The 16,783-nt window shown below is 42.2% G+C and overlaps 1 protein-coding gene across 17 annotated transcripts in view; it reads right to left on the bottom strand.

Moving 5' to 3' along the window:
* PML (PML nuclear body scaffold) overlaps positions 1-16,783 on the bottom strand; it is a 46,668-nt gene that overhangs the window by 19,839 nt on the left and 10,046 nt on the right. For all 17 annotated transcript variants that reach the window (XR_011540475.1, XR_011540474.1, XR_011540473.1 and 14 more), the window contains exons 3-4: positions 2,854-3,434; positions 1,273-1,343 (exon numbers count right to left, since the gene is read on the bottom strand). Coding sequence is in view for 12 of the 17 variants with exons in the window: in XM_008535328.2 (XP_008533550.2) it covers positions 1,273-1,343; positions 2,854-3,434 (652 nt within the window). In the remaining 5 variants the exon portion in view is untranslated. The remainder of the gene's footprint in view (positions 1-1,272; positions 1,344-2,853; positions 3,435-16,783) is intronic.

Consider the following 16,783-nt stretch of genomic DNA (forward strand, 5'->3'; position numbering starts at 1 on the left):
CAGCCAAGAGGAGCCATGCATGCAACCACCCAAGAGGGCAAGTTAAAGGGATGCCACCGCATTTCCACCCAGGGCAGTAGAGGCAGGAGTGAGTGCATCAAGAATGAGCGAGCTTCCTGTTCCTGGAGGTGTGTGCATTGTGGGGCATCAGAATTTGCCACCCAGAATGTGTCTCTTTGGCTTATTTTTAAGAACAAAAAACTCGGAAAGAAACTTTGAGCTTCCCCCTAACTGCCTAAAGAATTTAAGATTAGAAGGCCTGTTCTAGGAAGGAGCCATCACCATGATAACTCTAGGTATGGCAGACGGGAAGGCATCTAGCAAAGCTCATTTTATCAGTTCTCTCTCATTGTGTATAGATGGCCCAGCAAACACTAGTTTACCAAACATTTGCTTTCCCATCTCCCTATGAATTGCCTTCCTCCTCTCTGAAGCCCCAAACCACTACCCCCAACATCCTCCTTTGTCTTTAGCTGAAGATGGTAGTAACGGTGGGGGCTTTGGCCACTTTGGCAAGTTACTCGGTTCTCCTGGGTTTCTCCTATGTATACATACTATTAAACTTTGTTTGGTTTTCTCCTGTTATTCTGTCTCATGTCAATTTAATTGTAAGACCAGCCAGAAGAACCCAGAGGATGCAGGAGTGTTTCTTTCTCCCCTACAGCATGAAAGCTGGACAGGTATAGGTCAGGGGCACTGCAGAGAGAATGCCAACATTAGAGGGGGTACGGGCACCTTCCAACCCTGAACAACTATGGTTCTTGGATATATGCTGACCCCGATGGATACACACTGATGGAAGCCAGGCTGCTGGGATCAAGGTCTGACTCCTGGCCCCATTCTCCATTCCTCTCCAAGAACCACGAGTGGGGGAAAAGGAGAGGAAGGTCCACATGTTGACCCAGGAGAAGGCTCACATATCTGGGGTGGAGTAGAGGGAGGGGACAGATCATCTGCCACATCCATCAGGGCCACCTACCAGTGATCACCTCATTCACTTCCTGTACTCCCCTGGTCTCACCCCCCTGAACCCATCAAGAGCTACCTTGGCATGTAGGAGCTCTGAGTCAGCCAGCCAATCCTTCCCTTCCTCCCTCCCACTGACAGCTCCAGTCCAGCCACTTGCTGTCCCTCTCTCAGGGGCTCTCCTTCCTCTGTTGCCTACAGACACAGGGACAGCGAGACTCAGTTTACTTCCTGACACAGGGAACTTCCAACCTGCTGGCCTGCTGGTTTGTACTGCCTCCCCTTCAGACCTCAAACCCATCTCACCAGGTCAACGTCAGAAGCGTCTGTGGGAGTGCTAGGAGCCTCTGGGCTGGCTCTCCTGGGTGGAGCTGCATCTGGAGAACACAGAAAAGGTCACAGGCAGTTCAGGGCCAACCCTGGCAAGAGGCATCCTGGCTTGGGACAGTGACAGAGGGAACATTCCTGTTGCTTTTCCAGGAGACCCATTCTCCAGGGCCTCTCACAGCACTGGGGTAGTTCCATGGAGGGGCTGGCAGTTGGAAGAAAAGCTCCCAAACTGCAATGGGCATGAACCCAGCGAGAAGGAGAGTGGGGTGGAATCAGAGAGCACTTGCCTTTGGCTTCAAACCCCAAATACACTTCTCTTCATCTCTGGGCCACCACCAAGGCAAGTGTGGACAATCCTAAAGGCGTTATTGCTCACTGAATTCTCTGCATACAGTGAGAAGTCCGAGATAACTCTTCCTGTTTTTATTAAGTCTAAATCTCTCATGCTTCAGAATAAAATAACTCCCTTCTCTGCCACTGCCAGTTTACAAAACCCAAAACAAGCTGTTTAAAATCTGTGGGGCCATTTCCTGTATATGGGGTAATATACAATACCTAGGTGGCGGAGGCACAAGTCCATGCCCATTCTAGGATTATGTATACTTCTATGAGGTCACATCCATCAGCTCCAAGGGTAGGAGTGGGCAAGCTCTCCATCCCTAGCACCTGTCCAGGTGCCTTCAGATTCTGTAGCCTCCCTCCCCTTTCCCAGTAAGGGCATCCTCACACCAGCTGTTCAGAGCTCAGATTCCAGCCTAGAGATTTTGCTAAAAAGCCATTAAAGCCTCCTCCCCTTGCAGGCCCTCTTCTGCACTCCCCTCCCCTTGTCTCTTGAAAGCTCCCTGACACCTCCAGCTCATACAAACAGAGCTGCTACTACTCCCAGATTTGGACTGCAGAGTCAAGCACTGTCTCCTTCTCCAGCTACTGACGTGCCCCATCTTGTCTCCAGCTGGACTGGACAACTCAAGGCCAGGAACTGGTCTGCTGTCTCCCCACTTCCCAATACCAGACAGGACCCACAAAGGTTGGCTGCTGGTCCAGATGGCAAGCTATCCTGGAGCCAAATGATCTCCTTCACTGAGCCATAGCCTGGTTTTCAGCAAGCACCTAACCACCCCAGGGGGTTTTCTCAGCCCCCTTCCACCCTAACCTCATGTTCCAGCTGACTTCTCTGTTGCTGGACACAGGTGGCTTAAGAGAACCTCCTGGAGTGGTTGGTCCCTCCGGAGCTAAAATGACACGGGCTCTCAGCTTTATAGTTTCTTGACTCCCCCAGGGTCATAAAATCACAGCTAATCCATAGGATCTTGTAAATTAGTAAAACGTGACCCCTATGGGGGGCTGCAGCCCCATGTCAGGGCATCCTCTCCCCCTTATCCTGTGCCCTGGAACCTACGATGTGATCAAACTCAAGAAACTTAATAAAAACTCCACACTTTCCTTTTCTGTCACATGGAAATGATCTTTTCTGTCCTGCCTTCCCCAGGGGGCAGCAGCAAGGCACAAGTCCTTAAGGGTAAACAGGCCAGCCATGAGGGTGTCTCGGGTGCTTACCTGTCCCCTGGGTGATGCAAGAGACGAGGTCCTGCAGGCGCACCTTGAATTCGTCGAAGCGATCGGTGCGCACCACGGCTTGCAGGCTCTGGGGCTCCTCCTGGCGCAGGCGGGAGAGCGCCTCGCGCAGGAAGCCATGCATGTCCAGCACCTCTTGGTCCGAGGCATAGCGCTTCATCCTCTGCACCAGCGCGCCGCCCATGCGGATGCGCTGCAGCACAGCGTCCAAGCGGCTCAGCTGACCCGCTATCTCTTCGTAGTCGCGCTGGTACCGCGCGTTCACCCCCTCCAACAGCTCGCGCTCCTGCTCCCGCACGTGGGCTACGACCTGGCGCACACGCGCGCGGATCAGCTCCTCGGTGTCGGCGCGCACGCGGCCCAGCTGGCTGACGGCCGAGCGCATCTGCGCCTGCGCCGTACCAAACGCGCGGTCCTGCTCCTGCAGCGCCTGGGTCATGGCGTCCAGCTCCTCCTGCCGCTGCTGGATCTCCAAGGTGATGTCGCACTTGAGCTCGCTGTGGCCGCTATCTAGCAGCGCGCACGAGCAGCACAGCGGCTTGGAGCAGCCTCGGCAGTAGATGCTGTGGACACACAAGGCCGGCGTGATTTACGGCTATCTTGCTTTTTTTCCCTTGAAATTTTTGTTATTAAATTCCTCTTCAAAAGTTACAAAACTTTGAATCATGATATGTTTATAGTTTCGTGCCTTTCCCAATTCAGCGTCTGTGGTTATGGTAATAGTACCCAAACTACCAATAAAACATTAGACTATAAAAAAGTTATCAAAGTAACAATAGCTGGCTTCTATCTGAAACACTGTAAAGATATATAAAAAGAAAGTTAATCATCTCTTCCCACCAGTTCTGAATTTCCTTTGCCCACCTCCAAGCTATCCAGGCAAGCATCCTGGGTGCATCCTTCCACACCTCTCTCCACTCAAACCACCTTAACAGAAATAATATCCAAACTATGCAGCTGCTGGCAGGAGTCTAAGAACTTGATCTATTTTATACCATTTAATCCTCACTAGAGCCTGTTAGGGGAGAATTATTGTTATCTTCATTTCACAGATAAACTGATACATTCAGAGGTTAAATAACTGGCTCAAACGTCTACAACAGGGGGTGGCCCCGTGGCCGAGTGGTTAAGTTCCCCAGCTCCACTGTAAGCGGTCCAGTGTTTCATTGGTTCGAATCCTGGGCACGGACATGGCACTGCTCATCAAGCACGCTGAGGCAGTGTCCCACATGCCACAACTAGAAGGACCCACAACAAAGAATATACAACTAGGTACCAGGGGGCTTTGGGGAGAAAAAGGAAAAAAATCTTAAAAAAAAAAAAAGAGATCATTCCATACCATTAGTTTGTAACTTCCTCCTCCAATTTAACTTTCTCTAGGTCTGTAAGTAGAGATCTAATACATTCTCTTTAATAGCTCCATTATATTCCAGATGGACCACAACAGATTCATTCATTCTCCCGTTAATGGACATTCCAGTGATTCGGTGATTCTTTTTTTTTTTTTTTTTTTTTGCCAATATGGACAATGCTTTATGTAGCCTAATGCATGGATGCTTTTGTTTCTATGAAATAGATTACAAATAATAGGATTGCTAGATCAAAGAGTGTGAATATTTTTAATATTTTTATTTATTTAATATATTTTAGCTAGCAGACACTTCCATAGCAATTACTATGTGTCAGACACTATTATAAGCCTTTGAAAAACATGAAGTCATTTAATCTTCCTAATAATCCTACGGAGTAGGAACTATTAGCATCTCCATTTTAAGGATGGGGAAACTGAACAAGGGGTACGATCACTTGTCCAAGGTTACACAGTTAGTAAGTGGTAAAGTCCAGATGCAAACTGTAGTAGGGAGAATAATGGCCTCCATCCAGGTACTAATTCCCAGAACTTGTGAATATGTTACCATACATGGCAAAAGGACTTTACAGGTATGATTAAACTAAGGATCTTGAGATGGGGAGATTATCCTGGATTATCCAAGTGGACCCAATAAGACAAGAGTCCTTATGAAGAAAAGAGGAGGAGGGTGGGAGAAGGGAGATGTGATGATGGAAGCAGAGGTCAGAGTGATGCTGTCCTGTGGCCTTTGAAGATGGAAGGGGGTCACAAACCAAGGACTGCTGGAAGCCTCTAGAAGCTGGAAAAGGCAAGAAAATGGATTCTCTCCAAGAGCCTCCAGAAGGAACACAGCCCTGTGGACACCTTGATTTCATCTCAGTGAGACCCATTCCAGACTTCTGACTTCCAGAGCTACACAATAATAAATTTGTATTGTTTTAAGGCCTGAAATTTGTGGTAATTTGTTGGAGTAGCAATAGGAAATTAATATAAAAACCCAGGCAGTCTGGCTCAGACTCCGCGCTCTAACCGCCACAATGCTGCCTCTCCAAATATTACCAGGAAAAATATTTAGTTACTTCCCCAGAAATACCGCTGTAATTTACTCTCATCAGCAATGATAATAATGTCACCCCATAGGAGAAAGAATCTTAGCTGGGGCCACTTTGGCTCAATGACTGAGATAACCTTGTCCTGAAACTGCCAACAGAGAGCTAATGGCTAACCTGATTGCCAAATCATGGCAGCAGGTACTAGTTGTCAGCTTTGCTGGCTCCCAACCTTCCCAAGGCACCCAAGGTAAGGTCCCAGGGCTTGATCCTCCTGATCAAACACAGGAGACTCATTCCAGGCTAGCAGAGGTTTCCTGGAGAGCCCAGAGTGTGGGAAAGGGGAATGGGGGTTGCCACCAGTCATGAGCATTCAGCTCCTCTAGCCTTGGGAAATCTGACCTAAGTGACAGAGACCCATCACCCAGAGGCAGGGCCAGTGACTGAGGTAAGTGGCAGCTGGAGCAGAGAAAAGAGCTGGGCAGATGTGGATCAAACCTCAGCTCTGTGCCCTTGGTGGGTCACTTAACCTCTTTGCACCTCAGTTTTCTTATCTGCAAAACAGGGATAGTTCCCACCTCACATGGGAGAGCTGTAGGGGATCAAATGAGGGAAGTCCTATATAAAAACATTCTTAACGAAGACTGTGATTATTATAGTTGACAGAAATATTAGTGCTCACCAATGACACAATTAATGAGAAATGCTAAGCAATTATGAAAAGAACTAATAATTCTACAGAGGGCAATTTGGCAATATCCATCAAAATTACAAATGTATTTATCCTTTGACCCAGCAATCCCCCTTCTAGGTATCTATTCTGCAGCTCTAGCTCCACACTTACAAAAGAACATGCAACACAGTCCGTAATCGCAAAGAACAGAGACAACTTAAGTGTCCACCACTCGGCAATGAGTTACACAAATTATGAGGCACCCATACAATGGAATACTATGCAGCTGCAAAACCCTGAGCAAGCTCTTTATATGGAAAAATCTCCATGGTAAATGAGGATAATAACAGGAGTATTAGGAGGATTAAATGAGTTTATATGTATAAAAGTCTAGAATAGTGACTAGCATATAATGAGTATTCAATATTTGTATTATTATGATGTATATTTTAAGTAAAAAAATCAAGGTGCAGAAATGTACATATAGGATACTACCTTTTGTGTAAGAATGGAGAAAAGTAAGGATATATACATATTTGACTGTATTTGAATAGAGAACAGAAGGACACACAATTTAATATAAGTAGTTATGAGATGGAACGGGACAGAGGTGGAGGGAGACACTTCCCTATATGACTTTGAGGATGCTGTCATGTCTGAGCCCTGCGAATGTATTACCTATTTCTTAAGTCAAAGAACAGAATTCTAATAAATGTAACTATCTAGGGTGTAGAAGTAAGGGGAGGAGAGCTAGACCCAGGTGTCGTTTTCCTGCTTTGGACCCCTGGGAGACGGGCTGAGTCTGAAGCCAGCTTCCCCTCCATAGAGAGGATGCTCCATGCCTGGGAAGCGTACACTGCGGGTAGTCTGACCGAAGGGAGAGCAAGACTTTCTGGGTTGACCACAGTCTCTGCTGGGTCCAATTCCTAAGCCCCCTCTGTCCCAAATGGGGTCTCCCTAGGGAAAATCAGCAACCACTCCCCCTCTGGACGGAGGTGGACAAGTGGCAACAGGTCTCTGTGAATTGGTTGGACTGAATCAGACCACCTTGGTCTAAAAGCCCTCAGTCTTCTGATAAGACTGAGGTGCAGACCCTGAATCAGAGTGACCCATCAAAAGGCTGCCACTCAGGACCAGGAATGAGCTCCTGGGCTCAGGATTCCTTCACTCTCACTCGAGGAACATTTATTGGGCACCTACTGTGTGCTTAGCACTTTAGGGGAGGCAGAGGTGAGGTGGGTACCTGCCCACAAAGAGCCCCATGACAAGAAGCCAGACTTAACAGACACAGAAAGGTGTAGCTTGGAAAGCAAAATTACAGTTATTTGCCCCTAGAATATTCAAAAGAACAAGCTAAAACACCACAGAATTAATAAGAAATTGCTCAGCAAAGTGGCTGGATTTACACTAGAATTAAGAGAAGAAAATAGCTAGGGCCGGCCCCGTGGCCTAGTGGTTAAGTTCGGTGCACTCTGCTTCGGTGGTTCGGTGTTCAGACCTATATCACTTGTTGGCAGTCACACTGTGGCAGCAACCTACATACAAAATAGAGAAATATTGGCACAGACGTTAGCTCAGGGTAAATCTGCCTCAGCAAAAAAAAAAAAAGAGAGAGAGGGAGAGAGAAATAGCTTAATTCTATCCCAGCAAACCAAATGAAGAAAATATGAAAAAAAAAATTCCATGCCCCCATTCACAACAGTAATTTAAAATAACATGCTAAAAACAAACAAAAACCAAACAAACCTAGACATGATCCTAACGAGAAATACATAAGATTTATATGGAGAAAAGGACAAAAACCCACTAAGAGATAGAGAAAATCTAAAAAACAGAAAAGTGTATCAAGGTCCCCAACTGGAGAGACTAAATACTATAATACTAATTCTCCTAGAGTTAATATAAAGGTTTAAAGCAATTTTAATCAAATTATGAATGAGATTTTGAAATTTAACTGATTCTAAATTTCACATGATGAAATAAACAGATCAAATAGCTGACATTTTCAAAAAATCAGTGTAAGGAAAGGGATTTTCTCTGCTAGATAACAGGTTATAGAACTACTATTATTAAAAGTGTGGTGTTAGCCTAAGAGTCAAGAGAAAGATCAGCAAACAGACCAGAATGTCCTGAAATAGGCTGTGGCATCTATAAGAATGTAATATTTTATACAACAAGGAATGCATCCCAAACTAATGGACATTACAGGGGTTTTCAACAATTGGAATCAGGAAAACTGGCTACTGGGGGTAAAAAAAACAAGATAGAGTTTTGCTTCGTACAACAGACCAGGATACATTTCCGAAGGATCTCAGAGTTAAATGTGGAAAATAGCACCATGAAGATGCTATAGTCGACTATTCACTCTCATGACAGTAAAGACCTTATAATCACTGAAGAAATGGAAGAAATCACACTATCAACAGACGCGACTGCCTGAAGACTCAAAACGATACATTTTTGGAAAGACATTCACAACCTCCTATTATAAGAAAAGCTTACTATGGAACACCAAGTGTTGTTCATTTTGTTTTGAATGATTAAAGAGATAGCAGTGGGGCTGGCCCCATGGCCGAGAGGTTAAGCTCGCACGCTCCGCTTGGGCGGCCCAGGGCTTCACTGGTTCGGATCCTGGGCGCGGACATGGTACCGCTCATCAGGCCACATAGAGGCAGCGTCCCACATGCCACAACCAGAGGCACTCACAACTAGAATATACAACTATGTACTGGGGGGCTTTGGGGAGAAGAAGAAAAGAAAAAAGAAAAAGAAGATTGGCAACAGATGTTAGCTGGTGCCTATCTTTAAAAAAAAAAAAAAGAGAGAGAGCAGGAAGGAAAGGAAAAAGTCTATATTGATAATAGTTACCTTCTTTTTCTTTCTCCCTCCCCCTTTTCACCTATTTAGATTTTCCAAAAGTTTCCATAATCAATTCTAAGCAAAGGAGTTTGCACTTTAAATAGGAGGCAATGGGGAACCCTCAAAAAACATCCCATCTAGGAATTACAAGAAAGCTCTTTCTCTTCTTTCCTGAGGTGTACTGCTTTGCTCATCCCTTTATGAGCATTCAGTGAACTGATGACCTTTTTAATATTTTAATAGAAGCCCCAACACATGTCCTGAGTTCTCAATCTCCCCATCCCAAAGCTGCCTGTCTCTAAACTGCCATGCCAGAGACCACCTGACAGCAGAAAGGGTATAGGTTCTGGAGGTGGGCAGACTTGGGCCTGAATCTGAGCTCTTCCAATTCCTAGCTATGAGGCCATGAGTAAACTACTTTCTCTCTTGGAGTTTTAATTTCCCATCTATAAAATGGGGATAAGGATGCCCCTTTCACAGACTGTTGCAAGGACAAAGGTGGGCTGGTGTATGTGAAGTGACTTGCACTGTGCCAGGTATACACTGGACATTCTGGAGCTGTGAAAGAAAAGAGGATGTTAACTGCACATGTACACACAGAAGGGTGCCACTCAGAGTGCAACAGGAAAAGTAGCAAGTGCAAGACATTTTTAAAGCATTACATAAGTTATATGTTAATAAAAGAGATTCAATCTTTGGAGCAAAGTTGATCACTTGGGGAAATTCATTGAGTTTTATAATAATGTACTATAATTATACGGTACTGGATATTAATGAACATTAATGCAATATGAATTTACATGCCAGTAAATGTTGCAAGACCATAGAACACAGTTTATCACATAGATAAGTGCAGTGATTATCAAGCTATTTAAATCTGATCTAATTTCAGTAAATGAAATGGCAGAGGAGATGGATGAAACAACCAGTTCATTAAAGCCATGAGTGAGAGTAACTAAAGCCATGGATAAGAAAAATGTTATTTGGTGATTAACGTAACAATAACTTAACACTATATTAGTTAAAAAACATATGGAATAAACAGGCAGCTCTTCTATTTAGACAGGGCAATTTCAAAATACCTCACCAACTCTAACAGCTTTGGCAGAACGAATCCAAATAGTAAAATATGCCAAAGCAGGAATTTGTTACAAAATTCAATGACTAAAGTTAATCATTCAATGTTAATAGAATCTGGTGACACAGAAAACAGGCAGTAACTCCTGATGTGACACAAACAATTTTGATATTCTCAAGTACGTCTATAAAAATGTGTATAAAATGATTTCATGTAGCTTTGAATGTATACTGTGGTTCTGATCTTCATTACTCCTTCAATAGTCATTAAATAAATAAGTTTCCCCCAAATTGTTGTAATACTGTTAAGATTAGTAATCTGAAAAACCTAAAAATAATAAATTAAAAATTGTAATACTAATGGTAATAAAGCAAGAAGAGGAAACTAAAAAGGAAAAGAAAGAGGAGGAAGAGTAACGTAAGAAAATTTCATTGAAATAATAAAAATTTTTAGATTGAAGGGGCATGCCAGATTCCAGAATAATTTGATATAAAATGCTCAACACCAAGACAGCTTAGTTAAATTAATAAACTTCAAGAATGAAAAACATCTTTAGGCATCAAGACAGAAAAGGCAAATAAATTTGGCCCCATGAACATTGATGCTGGAAGACAACACAGCAGGGTCTACATGGTTCTGAGCAAAGAATGGGCCCCAGGCTTGTACCCAGCCAAGACGGCGTTCAAGTATATGAGCAACCAACAGACATTCTCAACACCAACAGACTCCAGGACAGAAGTCCTTCTTGAAAAAAAAACTGCTCATTGACAACATTCCTCCAATTAAGAGCCAAATAAAAATACAGAATTCCTGAAAAGTGATGTTGAAGTAAAAGGACCACTGCTGTGCATTAGAGCCATTGTGACATATGACCAAGACCAGAGAGACGGGAGCAGACCATCCTGATCTTTCTTAGCAGAGACTAGTTACTATTGTCTAAAATGGAAGTGTTTCATTAAAAACAAACTATAATGACTCCAACATCTTAATGTCTTTGTCATTTTTTTGCTTTATCTTAGAGACCTTTAAGGAGATATTTTAGGATGAAGAACTATTTCTTTGAAGTTTAGCAAGTCCAATTTTACTTCAGTATCTTTTTCTTCTGTTAAAATGAAGGGAAATTAAATTTAACATTGTTTAAATTGCATAGTTTCTTTTAATAATCTAATTCTAAGGGAAAATACACTCGAGCTCTAAACAAGTAACTTGCAGAATCCTTTTCTGCAGCTCAGCTGGTAGCTAGTTGAGGACCGCCTGCACAGAGAGGCTAGCGGTACAGGAAAGGTGTGCAGTCTGCAGTCAGGGAACCCCACAACCTGTTCTGGCCCTGGCTCAGACAAGACCTTCTAGTTGAGGGTTAGCTTCCATTAACACTCTGCCCTCTCGTCTCATTTATACAATGGGAGCGGCCCTCTCTTCCTCAATAATCTTACAGGAGGGTGAGGGAATTAAGATAACAGCGTAGGAAAAACATCTCAAAAGATAGGCAAGTGCTCTACTGTGTTAACAAGAGGCAGAACTCACCCAGAACAGCCCATTCTCTGATCGTATTGGAAAAGAGAAAGCTTCCTTCTGGAAAGCAGCTGCCCAGGTCCCAAGGGGACAGGAGTGTCACTTGAGGCTGGCTTCAAACCTGTCCCCGGCACTTCTGTTTCTGCCCCACTGCATTCCAGACACCTGGAATCTTTTCTTTGCTTTCACTTGAAGTGGTTGCAGGACATTTTTCTAAGATGTATTAAGGACATATTCCTCTTTCTTTTTATACCATATGGAATTGGCCTTTCCCTTTAGGGAGACACAGACTCCCCACTCTCAGCCCATGAGCTTTGGGGGAGCCCATGTCTGACACCTAAGTCAATCTGAGTAATCCCCACAGCCTCAGTGACCCTTTCATGGACAGGAACCTGATCCAACCCTAGACACGCTGAGCCTCGGCTTAGAATTCCTGGAAGAGATTCTTGTTCTTTCCCACTGGATTTGAGGGTGAGGGTGTGTAATGGAGCTGCTGCTATCATCTCGCAACCGAGAGGGAGAAATCCTCCTGTGAAAGGAGCTGACTTGGAGGAAAGCCAGGTCTCAAGAAATACAGAGAAAGCAGGTCCTGGTGACGCAACTCGAATACATAATCGGGTCAAGTCAGAAGCCTGCCACAACCCTATTCACTTAAATAAGCCATTCACCCATTTTTTGCTTAAGCCATTAACTAAAAGTTTGTTACTAATTTATACATCTGTTTTAGTTGCAACTCATACAGACCAATCTTTTCAAGGTCCAGCTCAAATATCAACTCTTTCATCATGGTTTCCCTGATCCTCCCAATTAAACACAACTTTTCCCTCCTTAAAACAGTCACAGCATGGCCAATTGGGTAAAATAACAAGACCCATATATATGCTGCATACAAGAGACACACTTCAGACCTAAAGACACTCCACAAACAAAGTGAAGGGACAGAAAAAGATACTCCATGCAAATGGCAAAGAAAAGAAAGCTGGGTTAGCAATACTTTTATCAGACAAAATAGATTTTAAAACAAAAACTGTAACAAGAGACAAAGAAGGGCACCACATAATGATACAGGGAACAATCCAACAAGAGGATAGAATACCTCTAAATATCTATGCACCCAGCATAGGAGCACCTAAATATATAGAGCAATTATTAACAGACATAAAAGGAGACACAGATGGTAACACAATAATGGTGGGGGAATTTAACACTCCGCTTACACCAATGGGTAGACCATCCAAACAGAAGATCAATAAGGAAACATTGGCCTTAAACGACACATTAGACCAGATGGACTTAATAGATACATACAGAACACTCCATCAAAAACCACAGAATACACATTCTTTTCAAATGCACATGGAACATTCTCCGGTATGATCTCCCTAATATGATCACATATTAGGCCACAAAACAAGTCTCAATAAATTTAAGAAGACTGAAATAATACCAAGCATGTTTTCTGACCATAAACGTATGAAACTAGAAATCAGCTACAGGAAAAAAATCAGAAAAGCCACAAATATGTGGAGATTAAACAAAATGCTACTGAACGATTGGGTCAATGAACAAATCAAAGGAGAAATCCAAAAATTCCTGGAGTCAAATGAAAATACTACATGCCAAAATTTATGGGATACAGCAAAAGTGGTTCTTCATAGCAATTCAGGCCTACCTGAACAAACAAGAAAAATCCCAAATAAACAATCTAACATTGCACCTAAAGGAACTGGAAAAAGAAGAACAAACAAAGCCCCAAATCAGCAGAAGGAAGAAAATAACAAAAATCAGAGCAGAAATAAATGAGATAGAGACTAAAAAAACAATAGAAAAAAACAATGAAACCAAGAGCTGGTTCTTTGAAAAGATAAAAAAAATTGACAAACCTTTAGGTAGACTCACCAAGAAAAAAAGAGAGAAGGCTCAAATAAATAAAATCAGAAATGAAAGAGGAGAAATTACAATGGACACCCCAGAAATACAAAAGATTTTAAGAGAATATCATGAAAAGCTATACACCAACAAATTGGATAATCTAGAAGAAGTGGATAAATTCTTAGAATCATACCACCTTCCATAACTGAATCAAGAAGTAGAGATTTGAGGGGCCAGCCCCGTGGCCGGGTGGTTGAGTTCACACACTCTGATTCAGTGGCCCCGGGTTTCACTGATTCAGATCCTGAGTGTGGACATGGCACCACTGGTCAGGCCATGCTGAGGTGGTGTCCCACATGCTATAACTAGGAGGACCCACAACTAAAATATACAACTATGTACTGGGGGTATTTGGGGAGAAAAGGCAGAAAAAAGAAAAAAAAAAGAGGACTGGCAATAGTTGTTAGCTCAGGTGCCAATCTTTAAAAATAAAGAAGAAGAAGTAGAGAATTTGAATAGACCAATCACCAGTAAGAAGATCGAAACAGTAGTCAAAAACCTTCCAAATAATAAAAGTCCAGGACAAGACAGCTTCCCTGGTAAATTCTACCAAACATTCAAAGAAGACAATACCTATCCTTCTCAAAGTCTTCCAAAGTTGAAGAGGAGGGGGAGCTTCCTAACTCATTCTACGAAGCCAACATTATCCTGATACCAAAACCAGAAATGGACAACACAAAAAAAGAAAATTACAGGCCAGTATCACTGATGAACATTGATGTAAAAATCCTCAACAAAATACTAGCAAATCGAATACAACAATACATTAAAAAGATCATACACCATGATCAAGTGGGATTTATTCCAGGGATGTAGGGATGGTTCAACATCCACAAATCAATCAATGTGATACATCACACTAATGAAATGAAGAATAAAAATCACACGATCATCTCAATAGATGCAGAGAAAGCATTTGACAAGATACAGCATCCACTTAGGATAAAAACTCTGAATAAGATGGGTATAGAAGGAAAGTACTTCAACATAATAAAGGCCATATATGACAAACCCACAGCTAATATCATTCTCAATGGAGAAAAACTGAAAGCTATTTCTCTCTAAGAACAGGAACCAGACAAGGCTACCCACTTTCACCACTCTTATTTAACATAAGTACTGGAAGTCTTAGCCAAAGCAATCAGGCAAGAAAAAGAAATAAAAGGCGTCCAAATTGGAAAGGAAGAAGTAAAACTGTCACTATTTGCAGATGATGTGATTTTATATCTAGAAAACCCTAAAGAATCCACTAAAAATTATTTAGAAATAATAAATGAATATGGTAAAGTTGTAGGATACAAAATCAACATACAAACATCAGTTGCATTTCTATACACTGACAATGAAGCAGCAGAAAAAGAAATTAAGAATACAATCTCATTTACAATTGCAACAAAAAGAATGAAATACCTAGGAACAAACTTAACCAAAGAGGTGAAAGATCTGCACACTGAAAACTATAAAACATTGTTGAAAGAAATTGAAGAAGACAAAGAAACGGAAAGATATTCCATGCTCTTTGATGGAAAGAATTAACATAGTTAAAATGTCCCTACTTCCTAAACAATCTACAGATTCAATGCAATCTCTATCAAAGTCGCAACAACAATTTTCACAGAAATAGAATAAAGAATCCTAAAATTTATATGGAACAACAAAAGACCCCAAATAACCAAAGGAATCCTGAGAAAAAGAACAAAGCTGGAGGTATGACACTTCCTGATGTCAAAATATACTACAAAGCAATAGTAACCAAAACAGCATGGTAAAAAGAATGCAAAAGAATGAAAGTAGATCATTATCGTACATCATACACAAAAATTAACTCAAAATGGATTAAAGACTTGAATGTAAGACCTGAAACCATGAAACTTCTAGAAGAAAACAGGCAGTACGCTCTTCGACATGGGTCTTAGTAGCATATTTTCAAGTACCATGTCTGATCAGGCAAGGAAAACAACAGAAAAAATAAACAAATGGGACTACATCAAACTAAAAAGCTTCTGCACAGCAAAGGAAACCATCAACAAAACGAAAAGACAACCTAACAATTGGGAGAAGATATTTGCAAACCACGTATCTGATAAGGGGTTATTAATATCCAAAATACACAAAGAACTCATACATCTCCACAACAAAAAAACTAACAACCCAATTTAAAATTGGGCAAAAGATCTGAACAGACATTTCTCCAAAGAAGATATACAGATGGCCATAGGCAAGTGAAAAGATGTTCAACATCATTAACTATCAGGGAAATGCAAATCAAAACTACAATGAGATGTCACCCCACGCCTGTCAGAATGGCTATAAATAACAAGACAGGAAACAAGAAGTGTTGGAGAGGATATGGTGAAAAGGAAACTCTCATATACTGCTGGTGGGAGTGCAAACTGGTACAGCCACTATGGAAAATAGTACGGGGATTCCTCAAAAATTTAAGAATAGATCTACCATACAATCCAGCTATTCCACTGCTGGGTATTTATCCAAAGAACATGAAGACATGAATGTGTAAAGATACATGCACTCCTATGTTCATTGCAGCATTATTCACAATAGCCAAGACTTGGAAACAACCTAAGTGACCATTAAGAGATGAATGGATAAAGATGTGGGATATATACACAATGGAATACTACTCAGCCATAAGAAACAATGAAATCCAGCCATTTGTGACAACATGGATGGACCCTGAGAGTATTATGCTAAGTGAAATAAGTCAGATGGAGAAAGTCAAATACCATACGATCTCACTCATAAGTAGAAGATTAAAACAGCAAAGAAACACATAGAGACAGAGACTGGATTGATAGTTACCAGAGGGGAAGCAGGGAGAGGGGAAGTCGACAGGGGTGATTAGGCATATGTGTATGGTGATGGATTGCAATTAGTCTTTGGGTGGTGAACATTATGTAATCTACACAGAAATCAAAATATAATGATGCACACCTGAAATTTATATAATGTTATAAACCAATGTTACCACAATAAAAAAAAATGGTCCCAGTGCTTTATCTGAATGTGTCTCCTGATACCTATGGGTCTCTGCCGTGGAACACAGGGCTGCGCACACTCGCAACTTATCCATAGGCAGAAACCCTCCATAGATTCAGACTTCAGAGTCAGGGATCCTTATTTGCCTGGCAACAGTGATCACAATGCTGGCATGAAATAAACGCTCAATCAATGGTTTCTCAATGGCTGGATGGTCAGATGGTCAGATGTGGTTCCAGGCAGTTTAATTTTATGAGTTAGGAATCAAGACAAAAGGCTGTTAATTTCAAGTCTGACTGTCAAAGATTCTTCTAACACATCTGAGGCCTCCATCCCTGAGCAGCAAAGCCCACTCCTTACAGCTGGAGAAAGCAGAGATGGGGATTCAGGAGTACTGAGACAGGGACGCCAACCCTAACCCTGGTCTTGGCTTGGGTCACTTTAAATTTCTCGCTTCTTTC

Source organism: Equus przewalskii, chromosome 1 (assembly GCF_037783145.1).
Source record: "Equus przewalskii isolate Varuska chromosome 1, EquPr2, whole genome shotgun sequence".
NCBI classification, from domain to species: Eukaryota; Metazoa; Chordata; class Mammalia; order Perissodactyla; family Equidae; genus Equus; species Equus przewalskii.